General features: G+C 39.3%; 1 protein-coding gene across 1 annotated transcript; it reads right to left on the reverse strand.

The window, feature by feature from the left end:
* LOC118100222 (multidrug and toxin extrusion protein 1) lies at positions 1-14,025 on the reverse strand. The gene is made up of 16 exons (XM_035145075.2): positions 13,767-14,025; positions 8,011-8,112; positions 7,812-7,880; positions 7,460-7,608; positions 6,795-6,837; positions 6,024-6,068; positions 5,833-5,930; positions 5,535-5,632; positions 4,118-4,299; positions 3,930-4,038; positions 2,761-2,836; positions 2,381-2,450; positions 2,157-2,289; positions 1,956-2,050; positions 1,793-1,856; positions 1-1,260 (listed from the first exon to the last, which is right to left on the reverse strand). The coding sequence occupies exons 1-16, from the start codon at positions 13,956-13,958 to the stop codon at positions 1,025-1,027; spliced, it is 1,761 nt and encodes a 586-aa protein (XP_035000966.2). The 5' UTR covers positions 13,959-14,025; the 3' UTR covers positions 1-1,024.
* Positions 14,026-17,265: the final 3,240 nt, after the last annotated feature.

Consider the following 17,265-nt stretch of genomic DNA (forward strand, 5'->3'; position numbering starts at 1 on the left):
TATTGAGATGATGAGAACATAACTCATTACAGAAAAGGCTTACATACCATCTTTGGTAAGACTAAATTCACTTTTTATTTATTTCAGTCTTTGTTATTTGGCAATAAAATTCTCGGAGATGTGGATGTATTGATAAAATGAATACATTAACAGAACCCTAAATGCAATTAATGTCCATACTAAACACAAGAAAGTGATTCAGGTTCAGATTCTATATTTGAAGGACTGCAATATCATCTATATGTTCTCCATATCCATAATGACTGACTCAAACAAAAGTCACCAAGAGGTGAAATATTCCCCCTGACAAAACCAAAATATCAAAAGGCACCAGATTTAGATCGACATTGTTTTATTTCAGCAACCACAACCATTTGGTGACAAAAAAGGGTTACAAAGTAACTTTTGAACAATCGACTAATTGTTCAGTGATTACTGAGTCTTACACTACATTGTGAAAGTATTCACACCATTTTTTTTACATTTTGTTTTGGTGCAGCCTATACGCCTCGTTTGTCTAAATTCAATATACCATTTAGTATTCAGACCCTTTGCTACAACATTTGACACTTAATTCAGCTCCCTCCCATTCATCTTGATATAGGAGATGTTGGAATATGGAATGGAGTCCACCTGTCGTGAGTTTAGATTGGACATGATCTAGAAAGGAACGCATAACAGAGCAAAAACTATGAGGTCGAAGGAGCTGTCTACAGAGCTCAGATACAGGAATGTGTTGAGGCACAGATCTGCAAAGGCTAAACAAATTATGCTACCTTCAAGGTTACCAAGAGAAAAATGGCCTCCACAATTCTCAACTGAAGACATTTTTGGGACCATCACAGCTCTTCCCAGAAACTTCCAGAAGAACTGTCACTGCAACTCTGGGCTTTATGCCAGTGTCCACATGACACCATTTCATACAATAATGTCATATAGTGTTAAAATAAGTGTTTTATGGAACTTTATGCTAACAAACCTGGCAACCATTAGTCTGATTGCCAGCCTTGCATCATCCAAGGACTCATTTTAGCAGCCTATTGAGGAAGTAGCTGGCGATGATTCCAGCGATGAGGATGACAACCATAACTAGCAGTGCCAGTCCCCGCCGTAAAACCAGTTGTGTTACTGAGAGAACATTTCCCACTGTCGTAGTTGTGTATCTGTTCTGGTTTGGATCATGCACCTCCTCGTTACCCTCTTCAGTACTCTCACCACTTGACTCAATGGTGCTGACCTGGGCCTGGTTGGGATTCGGGTCTGGAGATTTGAGGAGAAACATATAGTATTAACACTTACAATACAAATACAATAGATGTTTCAGATAAGCTGCTTTCAGACATGCAGTGAACTCCAAATAATCTGCAGACATTCTCTGGTGGGGCTGTATGTGAGAACCCACAGTCTGAGTGAGAGCCTCCAGACTTTCTACAGAGTTTCTCCAGACAAAGGAGCCCATGTGAGAACACAGCAGGAGATTCTCTGCAGGATTCACCATGAGCGAGTGGGCACACTGATGATGACTCGAACACGCAACAGATGCAAAAAGAATACAAATATCTCATAATGAAAAAGTGGTACCACCCACATAGAAGACACCGACGAAGAGTCTGTGGTGATAAGAGCTTACACCAGTTACCATTTCATGTAAACAAAAACATGTGTCTCCGCAGTGGAATTAATATGTTACATTTTGTCTCTGAGTAATCCAGAGATTTCTGTATTGTTCTGAACGTATCCGAGCAGAGAATCTCCTACTGCGTTGTTCATGTGTGAACGGGATGTTATTTACCTTTATTTTCTATCCTCACAATGTTTTTTTCTTCTTTGATCTGGACTCCTGCTCTCACAAGAGCCTGATCATAGAAATGAAAAACAGTTAATAGCATGCTTCAACTTAAAATTAAGCTTATTGCAAATATAACCCTGATTGGTCAAGGAATGTAGGTACACACCTCTTCAGCAGCCCTCTTCCAATCAAGTTTGTACAAAAATATGATGAAGAAAACTGCTTGCATTAGCACACAAATGGTAGTTCCAGTCCATAGTCCTATTACAGAAATGACACATGTTTTTAATGGCTTTCCTGAATGTTTCTTGACAAACAGGAGGCAAGGTTAAGTTATAATTGCTGGTCATTATTGGTCTTTTCTCACCTACAATCCCCATTTTTGCTGCAAACATAAGGGACACACCAATGGGGAAGCCAATGAAGTAGTATCCCACCAGGTTACACAGAGCACCAACCAATGGTTTACCTACTCCTCTAAGAACTCCTCCAGCCACACCCTGTGAAAATCCAACAGATCTGGTCAAAAACATTATGTTTGTCTTCATCAGATCTGAAATGCATGAAATTGTTGTTGAAACTGTTTCTCACCGCAGTGGCATCTAAAATATGCATGAAACAAAATATAATCATGACGTCAGCAACCCTCTGTAAAATGTCTCTGAAAAAACATGCAAATAGAGATTAGATGTAGTCTAATGCAGCTTGAAAGTGTGCTTACGTAATCATTTGAATAATGTTTATAATCAGGATTGTTAGGGTTAACTGTACTGGAACTAACTGGGCATCATATGACTTCTAAGCAGTGTTGTCTTTGGCATCACAAATATGGACTACAACATCTCTAAGTCATGCTCATGATGACATTAGTTAATGTATGACAGTCTGAACAGCAAAGTGAGACAGACAAGATAACTGAACTATGCTGTCTGTTCATGGAAGTAAAAAGTTGTTTAAAAGATGTTACTCACTGCTCTGAGGTGAAAATGTATCCAACGAGATTTCTGGCGATGCTGAGACTACCTCCAACAACACATGCAATTAAGACTGTAACAAGAGAAAGACACAAAATAGTAAAATATATTGTTAAAAATGTTCCTCAAGAATGATTACTATATTTAAATCAGTATACATATTAAAATGAAAGGAAAGAAGTGAAGACAAGAACCCAGGCACTTTCACTATGATGTTTCAGTGTTTAGCTAGATAACAACAGTTGTTAAATGATCAAAACTGAGGACATTTGGCATGATGTGAACACATGCAGTGTGAACACTTAAATGTTGTAGTGGGGTTTTTGTGTTGACGAGATAGTCAAATATATTTGTATATTCGTGCCCCTGAAACAAAAAAGTATTTAATATACGTAAATAAACTGTCCATTCCTGAACCAATTAAAGACAATTTTGAGTGCTACTTCACTATGATTAAAGATTATTTTTCATCATAACAGAATTTAATGGATATCTTTTTTCTGTTTTTTATTTATTTTTATTTCGTATTGCTGCGTTCAACGCTCTTTGATGCTGGGCCAGTTAGGTGCGAGGCATGCACAGTCTTACTAAGCTTACTTAGCTAACAAACCTTGGCTTCTAGTTGCAACTGTTAAGTGTGTTAGCAATCACAGGAGGAGAGAAAGGTAATCATGTGAAGGCATTGCACTGCCCTCCAGGAATATCATGATTAATTAACTTTGATCAGGATTTATTTACCTCCCACGTAAAACTAATTTTAAGAACTCCCCTTTTCACATGTGTAACTTTCTGCTTAAAAAATATGCCGATAAACTAGTCAATGCATTTGTTTCTTCTGTGCTGGATTGTTGTAATTTGTCTCTAAAGACTCCAGATGATCCTGACAGGAACTATCAAAGATCATATTTATTTTATATATTCTATTCATCCTCAGTGTTTTGGTTCCCTGTACAATCTAGAACAGATTTTAAAATCCTCCTCATCAACAAAGCCTGTGATGGTGAGGCAGCATCATATCTTACAGAGTTCATGATTCCTAGAGTCCTGAACCCATCTTCTAGTTTTCAAGTACAATACATCTCTATGTGGAATGTGACTTGTGTTAAGATCTCTTCACATGAATGTTTGGAATGGTTTGGTTCGGTTCGGAATGGTTGGGTTCTTACATGCACAGATGATGGGGAGTTTGGATGATAACTTGACCTGTTCTATGTTTCCTGCACCAAGCGCATTCCCCACTCGAACACTGGCAGCCGCAGAGAATCCCAATGGGAACTGAGGAAAAACAGAGAAGTAATCCTCCAAAGTGTATTCAAACTTCTCCTTGGAGCAGAGAATCAGCATCAATAATTACCATGTAAGCTAAAACAGCTAGCTCATATGCTATCGACTGAGCTCCCAGCTCAGTGTCACTAATCAATCCGGCCAGGAATCCTCCCAACTCAAACATCCACCACTCCAGACACAGCATGAGCATACTGGGAATGGCCAACTGCATGAAGGGTCCCCACTCCTGCAAACAGTCCAGTGACCAACCTGTGAGTCACAGGTCCACAGGTCAAGCAAGTAAATTATGGTAATACCTTTTTATTTCATTTCATTTTTTTGTTTCATGTTAGAGGCAGCATGGCCAAATGCTAATGTGAGATTTATACTTAAGAGAATGTATCCATTTAAGTTCAAACACACATAAACAGTCAAACAGACACACACAGAGACAGTCAGATAGATACAAAGACATACAGTCAGACACAAACAAACAAACAAACAAACACAAACAAACAAAAACACACACACACACACACACACACACACACACACACACACACACACACACACACACACACACACACACACACACACACACACACACACACACACACACACACACACACACACACACACACACACACACACACAGACAGAGAGTCAGACACACACACAGAGATAGACACACAGACACTCAGATAGAAAGTAAGACACACAGACCGACAGTCAGACATTGTGTAATTGTATTGCATACGTATTTTAGGGCTTAAAGATTAATAGAGCAGGTTAAAAGTGCTCACTTAATACATTACTAGTTAAGCAAATGTTTACTTCAAGTCAGACAAAAAACTGAATTACTGTTTGACGAGCAAATGATCAGTTGTCTTATACAACAGTCTTCTGAGAAGCCCTAACTCTGAGCAGCTACATCATCTACAGGGGTTCTTTTTATTTCTTTATTTAAGAGCATATTGCTACTTGAGATTTTGAAATGCCAGCATGGTCAACGTCCATTCAGTTGGTTATGGAATTGTGACAGTCTTACGTCACTAATGCCTGAAAATGAGAGCACAAATCTGAGAGCAGGACTTTCGTGAGCGCACAGAAGCAGCCTGAGTGTGAGAAGAAGGACTCAATGTGAAGTTCAGCAACAACGTATAATCCGAGTGAAGAACAGGTTGGAGCAGGAGCAGAAGAAAACTGTACATGAGCAGCGGCTATTTGAGGGGGGCAGGGTTTTGACATTACAAAATCTGAACATGAATGAAGAAATAATGAAACACTCTGGAATAAAGATCTGAGAGAAACTCCAGTCATCACTGTGACCTGTTCTCTACACAGTATTACACAGTTATTACCTTGTCAAACATTACATAGAGGAATGTTTATAATGTACAACTATTATCGTCACAGTCCACGCACTTGAATGATGAAAGAGGATGAAATTAGAAGACAGAGTAAGACAAAGAGTCAACCATATAAAGAGAAAGAACAGATCATACCTCCCCACGTGGCCTTGTGCAGACCCCTACAGCAGATGTAAATGTATAAAAACACAGCCAACAAATACTGAGAGATGGCATTGGCAGCTGCAGATCCACTTTGAGAAAAAGAAACAGACGAGTAAAGAGAAATTAAAAACTGTCGAAAGCATTGGTTCTTCACAGATATGTAGTATTAAATTGGACTGTACTATTCAGTGTTGATGGACTGATAACATTTCTAAAGATCCATCATTAAGTCATTATAAGCAGAAATGCCTAATTTTCTTTGGAGATTGCAAATTTTAAAAAAACTTACGCAACACCCAAATTCAGAAGAAAGAGGAAAATGTAGTTGATGACAGCATTGAAGACATTTACAACCACTCCAGTTATAACCTGAGGCCATATAATTCCCTGTAAAGCACAACACAAGCTTGGCTCAATATTCATTTTATGGACTGAAGGAAGTGTGTCAAGAAAGTTTGTGAAAGGGACAGAAAGTGTCACCTGATTTTGAAGATACCTCCCTTGTAGCTGGTACATAAACGCTGCCTGCAGAAGGAAAACATGAAATCACAACAGTTATTCTGGCACAGGCAAAGAGAAACGTTTGGGCATGAGAGTTTTGGTTGAGCAATAAGACTAGAGCTGTGTCTCAATTCGATGTACACAGTACACTCACTGGCTTAGTGTCTAAATTTCAACAGGGTAGTCTTGTGCTTAATCGAACAGTTGCTCTATAAAAATCAACAACTGTCATTGTATAGCCTAGATACATTTATTTTGATGTATTAACATGCTAATATTAGCCTCAATAGCACTGAAGTACAGCCGAGGCTCATGCAAATTTTATAATCCTGCAAATATTTAGTCACATATCAAGTTTCTTAAAACTTAAAATGTTGATCCGATGATGATGCTCAATGAAAATATCCCAACTTGTCTTATCTTAAATTATCTTGTCATGATTAAATAATCCAATGGTTGTCAAGATATTTTAAGAACAATTTATGAACTTGTGCTGAAAGAAAAGGTAAGACATCATCAAAGTCAGTAGGGTTCTTACAATGAAATCCATTTCTCAGAGTATCTCCAACAAGTTTCATGGAAATCAATCCAATGGATTTCCATGGGTTTTTTTTCCCAAGGATTTCTAATGATTTTTAAGATATTTTGGTCTGAATCAATTTTGGTGGACTGACCCATAGAATGACTTAAAATGACTAAAAATTGAAAAACCACTTTGATCCATCAATGTCTAGAATGTACCACACCCACCGGTAGAGCAGGCATGAAGATCTTCACATACATCTGTGACAGGCTTTATGTAGAAAGACAAACAGAACAAATAATGTTTTAATGTGAAACTGCATGTGTGACTGAGATTCATGATTGTACATCAAGTAAGAGGTTATAAATCATTAGGATTCAGCTTTTGGGCGGATGTCAACTTTGAGCCAACGGACAAGACAGTTCACCTTAAATGAATACTTCAGTCCCTGAAATCATATACACAAACTTGTAAAAGAGCAGTTGGAATTACCATGAAAGGTCGAGCACCCACAGAATCAGCAGCTCTCTGAAAGCTGTTTTTTTCTAAGCTGCTATATCCGATGCTTTTATGTTATCAGTGGAGCAAATAAAAAGACCTGGCGCTTAATGCAAGTTAATATTCATCTGTATCTGTTCAATGTATAAATAAGAAAGTAGTTATTTACCATATCAATTTACAAGGCATTAGGTCAGTGTTGTATTCTACAGCTCGTTTCTGCTGCTCTCGTGTGGCTTAGTCAGTCAAGTGCAAGTAATCTCCATAGTTGCATTCACTCTTTAAGATTTCTTAAAGTGTAAATTGTCAGTCTAGATAAGAATCCCCATCCAGCCATGTCAGTGAAAAAGAAGCTGAAAGCATGTGTTGTTCGGGGGATTGAATAATGACTGACCTGGCGATCTCTGGGCTTTGTTTGACAGCAAGGAGGAGAGGTTCAGTGTTGATGAGGATGGCCCAGCAAGGGAAACAGGCCAACAGCAGAATCAAAACCCCCCTCTGGAGAATCACACCCACACGCTTCAAGTTACCGCTCCCATACGTCTGCATACAGGTAGACACAGACACTTAAATAAGCAGTGAAGGAAAACACACAATCATGCCAATAACCAAGGGTATGAGCTGACTCAATACAAAAGCTCATTGTTAAGCTGTTTTTAAGGAGACCCCAGGATAACCTGGGAACCTAGCGGTACTGGCTGGGTTTGACTTGGTTAGATAGCAACAACCTCTGGTGAGGACAGTACCTGAGATATGAGGGTATCACAAGTTAACGACAAACCACTTCCAATGGATACACCAGTGACATTAACCACCTGCAAATGACAACAAAACATAATTTAGGAAAAAAAACAAAAAAAACAAACCGTAAGCAATTGTCCTGGATTCCAGGGTTAAACACAGATTTAGACAAAGCAGAATTTAAGAACATGTTTGTCTCCTCACCGCAATTGCTAATGCTACTCCTGCAAGTTCAGTTTTCCCCATGTGACCACAAAACACTGTGCTCACGAAACTGATCATGAAAACCATCAACTGGGAAATGACCTGGAAGACAAAAATGATACCCTTTGTTCATTTGCTTATTAATTTAAATACCAGATACATTCATAGAAAAAAAAGACATCAACATGACACATCATAGACATTTTCAAGAACAGTAAGTAAAGCCCGGAGAATTATCCTTCAAAAATATCACACATATTTAAGACAATGTGCAGCATTTTAGATTCAATATGTAATAATATGAGTCATATTCTTAATAACCAACTCAGTAGGTCACCTATGCAGAGCATTCAGTTTAGTGGAGGTGGGTGGCTGTGTATATTCAACAGTTATTATCTATAACAAACTAAATAGCAATGGACACGGTTGTGGGAGAGCTTACTAGAATGTAAAACAAGATCTGGTCAAAGCAGCATGCTAACTTAGTTATGAATAACTTATACGAGCATTGTGAATGCATGCACGTTTACACAATAAAGAAAATCCTTGCATTTGAGAGGCTGTCACCAGCCAATGGATGCATTCATAAACATGCAACAAACACACAAGTGTAAAAGTGATTTTGTGGAAATCTAAGCAGGATCTCATCAGATTACTCGACTGACTTCTTCAGGTTTAGTACTCTCTGCGTCCAGGAGTAAATATCTCAGTACACCCCTCATGAGACTATAATCTCTAAACACAAACACACACACACACCAAAGGAATAGGCCCCTGCCCTATACGGTGACTAACCTCCAGTATAGACCTCTGCTAGCTGTTTAGATGTACAGTCTAAAGCCTGCCTTGGGATTTATATTATTTATACTGTATATTGCCTTCAGTCTATAGCCCGAGTTGAACATGTCTTCTTCTACATCCTTTGATAAACTACATCAGCGGTTAGTAACTGGCAGCCTTTGGTCAACAAAATCAATCCCACCACATAAATGTGATATATTGATTATTTTATTTGACCATATCGGACTGACAGATATTCCTGGGTGTCACAGGTCCTGATCTCTGTCAAGGCAAGATGTGATAAACATTTTTTATTACTTTGTGTGTCCACGTGACACTGGAGAGCCCGTACCAGAAACACACCAAACATGCATGACATAGCGATACTAAGGTTAGCTATGGCTGCTTTCGGCAAGTCCAAATAATCACCTTTCCTAACCACTATTCCTCTACCCCAGAGGTCATTAACAGGCGGACCGCGGTCCGGGTCCGGACCCAGAAGCCATCCCGTACGGACCCGGACCTACAGCCAAAACAGAAGGTTATGATTTAAAACCTGACGGGGCGCTTCTATTTGTAATCAGCGCAGCTTTTGTAGTCTTTATGGTAGTGGTTTAGCGGATGAGAAACGCACAGACCAATTGCATGCAAGTTAAGCCATCCCACGTGATACTACTCAGCCAATCAAGTCTGTGCATTCCAGGCAGTAAACATTGCGACTCTACAGTGCAGACAGATGAGAGAGTTAGAGGCAAGTTACACACGAAAAGACGGTAGAAAGAAAAAGACAGATAGCGATACAGGTAGAGAAAACAAAGGAGAGATACAGATGAGTGAGACGGAGAAAGGAGAGAAACAGAGGAGTGAGACAGAGAAAGGGAGAGAAACAGAGGAGTGAGACAGAGAAAGGGAGAGAAACAGAGGAGTGAGCCAGAGAAAGGGAGAGAAACAGAAGAGTGAGACAGAGAAAGGGAGAGAAACAGAAGAGTGAGACGGAGAAAGGGAGAGAAACAGAGGAGTGAGACGGAGAAAGGGAGAGAAACAGAAGAGTGAGACAGAGAAAGGGAGAGAAACAGAAGAGTGAGACAGAGAAAGGGAGAGAAACAGAGGAGTGAGACGGAGAAAGGGAGAGAAACAGGAGTGAGACGGAGAAAGTGGAGAAACAGGAGTGAGACGGAGAAAGTGGAGAAACAGGAGTGAAACAGAAAAAGGGAAATTCAAGCTTTTGCTCCCTTTATTTTATTTTTCTGAAGTTAAGCCCTTTATTTGAACATGCACAATTTTCACATTTTATTTATTTTCTCTTATTTTGAAATGCAGCCCTACTTTTATTTAGTTAATGAGAGAACATTATACATATCTGCAATCATACATATATGTTCAGTTCTATGTTACGTGACAATAAATATTGTCAAAAAGTTTTTGAATCGTACTGAATTCATTTGATTTGACAGTCAGGTATTTAGTACATGCAGATGTTGATAGAACTACTAGGCTACTTAAATATATATCACACTAAATAGTTAGACATTATGATCTTCCGGACCTTTGCTTCAAGAAATTTTCTCTAACTGGACCTCTTTAAATTTTAGTTGAATACCCCTGCTCTACCCCATTGTAATATGTCACAGGGTCAAGGAAAGATGTGATACAGGGTGTAAGGAGAAAGGAGAACTACTGTTCGGAGAAAAATCCGACTCCACATACACTTACAAGGGAACATTTAATCATCACCTACTCATATAACAATAACACAGATTTCAATGAAAATGAAACAAGAGAACTGAAATGATGAAATAATATATTAATGTCAGGAATATATTTGGAGAAAAATCTTTTTTGTGTGCATTCCACAATCGGGGGATTAAAAATGACTTATTTTTGTTTTATGATGATGATATTTTGAACTGAACATATTAGTTTAATATGTTTGTTGTTGACTGAACAGATGTGACAGAAGAAATCAAGAGCTCAGACGATCATGTGATGATTCACATCAGTTCTGGATTGTGGCAGGAGAATAAAACTGATGTTCTGCTTTTCATATTTACGTGGGTGTGTCCAGGGGCAACTATGGGGTTGTGTGGGACGGCATTTTAGCCTTTCCTTTCATAAAGAATGGTCCAGTGTTTCCTGTTATGGAAGTTTTCTGGAAGCTGGTGAAAGGAGAACTCAGGCAGCTGCTGATATATTATGCAGAAGATTTTAATGTAGACTTGATGCATCAAGGAGACCAGAAGGTGGAACAATATACAAACGCTAACAGAGTAACAAGAGCAATTGTCACCCCCAAGTCTGAAGATGTCTCCCACAGCTTCCCAGTATATCTCCCTCTACTTGTATCACCCATTCTAACAGCACATCCATGAATGGCTAGAATTGCTGTCACTCTATGTTACATGTAGGTGTTCGCATCCTATTGGATAGTTAAGTCTAAATATGCATTCCTAAATCATGTTGTGTCCTCACGTCTTGCCACTGGTGAAATACATAAAAGAGTTAAAGATGATGCCTCTCTGTCTGGAGCATCTGAGTTAGATAGTCAATGAGCGTAGACACAATGTACTGTTGGTTGGTCATTAATCTATAACCTGACCATGGGCACTACTTAGAGAGAGAAGGGAGTATCTGTGGAATTTAGACAGGCACTATTCTCCTGTACAGATATAATGTAATATACATTATATCCATAATATATAGTGGCATATACACCTATACATACCTATGCTAAAGGAGAAAAGTGAGGAAGCATTGAAGCTACTTTCCTTGTCCTTTAGAGAGTTCAAACAGCTCTTGTTATGGCGGCCGCTGAAATACTTCCGGGTCATTTCACTCAGTTAGGAAGGTTCTTAAGCAAAATTGACTTTCCAAACACAGACTATGTCTCCAACATGGGACGTTTGGAACAGATTGAACAACAGACGTTTGAGTTACAAACACTTCCTATTTTATGGTAAAGCATGACATTTGTCACCCACCAGGGCAACAGTGTTCAGCGAAGTCTCAAACGGTTTACGATTTTGCATCTGAAGGTCTTTAGATTAGACTGATCCAATATGATGTCACTGTTATCAATTCTCTAAGAGGAGTTTCAGTATGACACCTTTAAAAGGCAAATCTGCATAAATAATGCACAGTAAATTCAAAACTTCCTGTTGAGTTTAGTAGTGTTGCTCCAGGATGGAAAACACTCGAAGAAATATAAAACTTTTTTTTTCCTAGATCATCACTTCCTTATCACTGTTGTGTTCTGCTTGTTTTGGACAGGAGATCACATCAGGCCTCCGGAGAAGGTGAAGGTAGCATTGCACATGTGAGCAATCAAATTGTTCTTAAGGTTTTCACTAATCCGACCAGAATATTCAGTTCGATACAATCTCCTTGTGTGTCATAGATGATGTAAAAAAAGGTTTATTTATAAGTGTTATTTGTTAACACTATGAAGGGCATGATGTTGCTTCAGTGAACATTTTGAACTCAATATTATTTGCATGTATTGTTAAAGAAAATATAGAGAGTTGAAAGTGAAGATAGTGTTTTGCCCTACACATTATTACACATAATTTATCAATCAGATATGAAACTGGTACATTTGGCACAGATGTTCACTTAGACTCACAGATTAACTGATTAGATGTGGGGGGTCAAAGTTCAAGGTCATGTGACCTCATACATCATATGTTTTGGTCTCTTGACCGTAGGGGATTTCTTCAAATTTTGACCAGTTGTCACTTTGCAAAGGTCAATGGTCATGGTAACGTCATATGAGTCCGGGAAACAAATTTATGTTCTAGTTTTTCACAGAAGACATAAATGACAAATAAAAAAAAAAGCATAGGTGTACATAGTGAAATTAATTCTGGGACTCTTGAATAGACACATTGGTAATGTTATCAGGAGCACCAGGGCCTTTCTACTGTAATGGGTGATAAGTCCCCTGTGAAGATGACCTTTTTCTTTGTCAAGTCATCCCCATTTAATCACTAACTAATACATACACAATGGTCAGACAATGCAACATGAGCACCGTCAAACAAATTTCAACTTAAGCGGTATTCACAAAAGTCCTGCGGAGGAAATGTGAAGAAATGTCTTCAGAATTTATTTTTATACATGTACAAAACAATGGGAGATTCTCTGCTCAGACGCATTAACCACAACAGCAAATCCTCTGCAGGATTCAGGTGAAGCAGCAGGCGGAGGAAGGATTTAACGTATTAATTCTGCTGTGGAGATCACATGTTTTTACTTACAGCACATCTGTGAAGTATAGGGGGCCAGATGGAGAAAGTGTGCTGAAACTCTAGAGGCTCTCTCTCGGGCATTTGCGTTCACACATACATCCCCAGTGGAGAAATTCCAGAGGTTTTCTAGAGATCAGTGCATGTCTCAGCTCTTTTTAAAATTCACTGTGCTGGGCTACTGGACTGACCCCTTCACTGACATAAACTAGAACACAGACCCTCATTTGACAAGTATGAAATTCAGGACCAAAACAGTCAAACATTCTGCCAGTGTGTAACATGTGGGTGAAACTATAGTGAGAATAAATGATTACCCTTTTACAAGGGACCCCCTGCAACCCCTCAAGGACCCTTGGGGATTCCAGGACCCCACTGTGAGAACCCCTGCACTAATATAAACAGTACAGGTAGACAACGCACTGTGGAATATACTCCTCCTCAACATGAGACCAGCAGAATCTGAAGTTTTGGTTAAAAACTCACATAGACGAGCATTGTTATCATTTTTATATTTATTGTATTATTCTTATTATATCTTTTATTGAATTGATGTGGCTTTAGAGGATTGTCTCTCTTTGCAATTATATTTTATTTTATTTTATTTTACCCTGTTACTCTGGTTTTGAAATATTGTTTTATTATTATTATTATTATTATGATCATGATCATGCCTATGATGATTCTTATTATTACAGTGAATACACAAAGAGGAGCATGCTGCTTCATTCTTACCACTGGTCCCGCTAGTTTGCAGAGTTGAACCAGCTCATGTCGGTACTCCGGTGTGATGAAGCCGCGCAGGCGCTTCGGGCAGCAGCCCCATGCTTCACCGGATCCTTCTACATGCGCCGTCACGTTGCCTTCTTGTAAATCTTCCTCCACCTTTCCAGTGTTTTTCACATGCGTTGGGGCAGTCGCGTCCATAATTTAACAAAGCTTCAGTGTTGGCTGCACTCATCATAACCACCGGTTATATGACAGGAGGCAGTTGTGTGGTGGGAGGGGTCAGGGGAGGGGCTGGGGAGCGTCTTCTGAGCCAATCATGCTGCAGCGTCATTAAGAACACATGGTGCTGCATTCACTGTCTTTAGACTCGTCGTGTGCAGTATACAACTCTCTGCAGTGTTTCATGACTGCAGCCATCCACTTGCGTGTGAGGGTATGATAACCTGTGTGTTTCTGATGTTCAAGGAAAACTGGACCAGACTGAGCCAGCAGAGCAGTTACAGTGGCACAGAAAAAAATTCTGACAAAGAGAAAGTAGTCGGAGTAGGATCTCCTCATGATCAGTAAAAGATAAAAACAGTCAACAACATAAAATTATAGGTGGGTTTATTTTTCTATGCAAATACCATACATAACAGATTTACAGTTTACTCTACCAATAGATGCCATTTTACCACAAATGTCATCAATTTATTGTTATTTGTATAACCCATATTCACAAATGTCAATCTGTGTCATGGGGCTCAACAAGGTGTGAAAAAAAAACTACCCCAAAAAAACCCTAACAGGAAGAAAAGAGAAACATAGAACCCTCAGAGAGAGTCACATGTGAAGGATCTCTCTACCAGGAGGGATCATTACAGAAGTTTAATAGATGATGCAAGTAGCAGAGCATGTCAACAAAATAACAATATTTAAAACATTGATGAGAAAAGACTGTCTGGTCAAGTCAAGTCAAGAAATCTCTATTATCCTCCATGGGCAATTTGCTGTACAGCCAGCAGTCAGAGCATGACAAAAACAATCAATAACTACAATGTATATAAATACAAAATATAAATCTCAAAGGCTAATTTTAAATGCCAATGGCAACAGGGACAAATTAGTTTTTAAACTTTTCCTCAAGGTGCAACCATCTTTTATTTTCAGCGATACTTTAATTACATATATATTTTGAATACATGGTTTATAATCAGAGGCATGGAAGTGTTTATAGTGGAAACTGCAACTGTACAAGACATTACAGAATTTGGGGTAGATATTTCTGGAAGACATACAAATCCAACCAATTTCCACTACAGCAAATAACAGGACGTGTGGTTTTGTTCATTGTCATTTGATCCTCTGTGCTCCATAGGTCAAAGGTTAAAGTCTTGAATGAATAGTTCTGTTAATGCAGAATGGCCTGAGAAAAGTTGGGATCCTAGAGGCAGGGGCATTTGCTCCTAATCTATAGTTTGTCCATAACCTAACATTTTAAATAGGTTTTGGATGACCCGCTCCATGTACCCATACCCGCCCCCACTCACTCGCTCAGAGCGACACACGCAGTGAGATCAGAGTTCGTTCACGTGAAGCAGCCGGTCAGTTACTTTGTAGAAGAATAATGAAACACAGAGTTTCTCTGGTCACAGCTGCGTCATGATCAGCTGCGTCATGATCAGAGCAGCAGCTGCAGCTGGTTTGTACCGAGCTGGAGTTTCTGTTTCCTCCTCCACTCTGACCTGCTCTCACTTGAACTAATAAACACTCATCCCTAGTTATCAGGATCTGAGCAGTACATGAAGTAACTTGTTTGATTCGCTCTAGAGTTTATGAGGCTGCATTTAAACATCATGAAAATGACTCGTCAACATTTAGTGCTCAGTACAACACAAGACGTGATGCTCAGTCAGGACTCAGTGAGAGCAACACACAGACATGATCCGACACCGTCGACTCATAAACAAACACATGACCGTTCGTTTGACATCTAAATCATCCCAATAAAAAATTAACTATGAACGGGAATTAGTTCATTTTCATCTGCATGAACTGAACTTTGAACTTGTTCTTTTTAAGTGTGAACTGGAACAACACTGTTTCTACAGATGGGCTCAGATTCAGATTTCACACTCACATTTAATTGTGTGAAGGTTTGGTTGTTTGTTTGATTTAAAAAAGAAAAGAAAAAGGTTTTATTCAACCAAAAAAAGAAGAGAAAAGGCACCAATTGTTTAGGATAAAGGTCATCTTTGAGTGTGATTAAAAAAAAATGCTCTAAATAACATCATCCTATGTTTGCTCAGAGGCATAGCAAAGAGACAGACAAATTTAATTATGGCGTGGTATGTTTTAGTTTGATTTTATTTTTCAATCTTAAAAACTATCATTCGGACTTTAAAACAAATGTTAAATGTATATATCAGCTTTCTGTCATTTATCTGTCTGTTCCCACAACAATATACATAGAAAATGGGGATTTTTTGGGCATTTAGAAATGGTGATTAATCGTGATTAATCACAGCTACCCTGTGATTAATCTGATTAAACATTTTAATCGTTTGACAGCCCTACTAAAAACATATAGCGGAGGTCTTAGTGCTGTCAAATATTTAAGCACTGCCCCAAGGCAATAGTAACGTCTCTCATTGCTTTATTTACTACTTTAATAATCACGAGAAAAGGGGCGTCAAATACTATTAAATTTTATTCGTTCACCAGGTTAGTTTACACATGAGACAACACTTAAATCAATAGAATCACTCGAGAAATCCATGAAAAACACTTTTATTATAAATAAATTATATTTTGGAAAAACATAATCTATTGAGTTCTGAAAGTTTCAAAGAATTCAAATAGGCTTGTTATTGTTGTATGAGCTTGCACCATTACCTTTAAATGAATTCAATCATCAGAGGTCTGACAGTGTAGATGGCTCATAGGTGAACCACATTAAACAAACTGGTGTCAATAAAGCAGTGTAAATAGAGGACTGGTGGAGACAAGCTTGATGAGGGACATGTGAAAGGTGGGGTGTATCTTGAGGGCAGATGGAAGCTTGAGGCGTCCAGTGACTGGGTTGATGACCTTCTCTAACTCATAGGGGCCAACGAATTGGGGGACCAACTCGCGTGACTCCACCTGGAGTGGAAGGTCCCGGGAGGACAGCCATACCTTCTGTCCTGGTGTGTATGTGGGAGCGGGGGTGCGTCGGCGGCGATGGCGGGAGGCAATTGGGGGAGGCCAGTGACAAAGTCCACAGTGATATGGGACCATGGACAGCTGGGGATGGGCAATGGTAGAAGCAGTCCAGAGGGAGGTTGGTGGGAGCTCTTACCTCGGGCGCAGACCGAGCAGGCGGTGACGAAGGACTGGGTGTCCTGGGCGATGGTAGGCCAACAGAAACGTCGTCTGATAAATTCTAATGTGCGTTAGACTCCTGGATGGCTGGGGAAAGGCGATGAGAGAAGAAGGCGCACGGGTGTCATTTGCCATCCTCTGGAGAGCGTTAGGAGAGGATGGC

The sequence above is a fragment of the Hippoglossus stenolepis genome, chromosome 2 (genome assembly GCF_022539355.2).
Source record: "Hippoglossus stenolepis isolate QCI-W04-F060 chromosome 2, HSTE1.2, whole genome shotgun sequence".
Lineage (NCBI taxonomy): Eukaryota > Metazoa > Chordata > Actinopteri > Pleuronectiformes > Pleuronectidae > Hippoglossus > Hippoglossus stenolepis.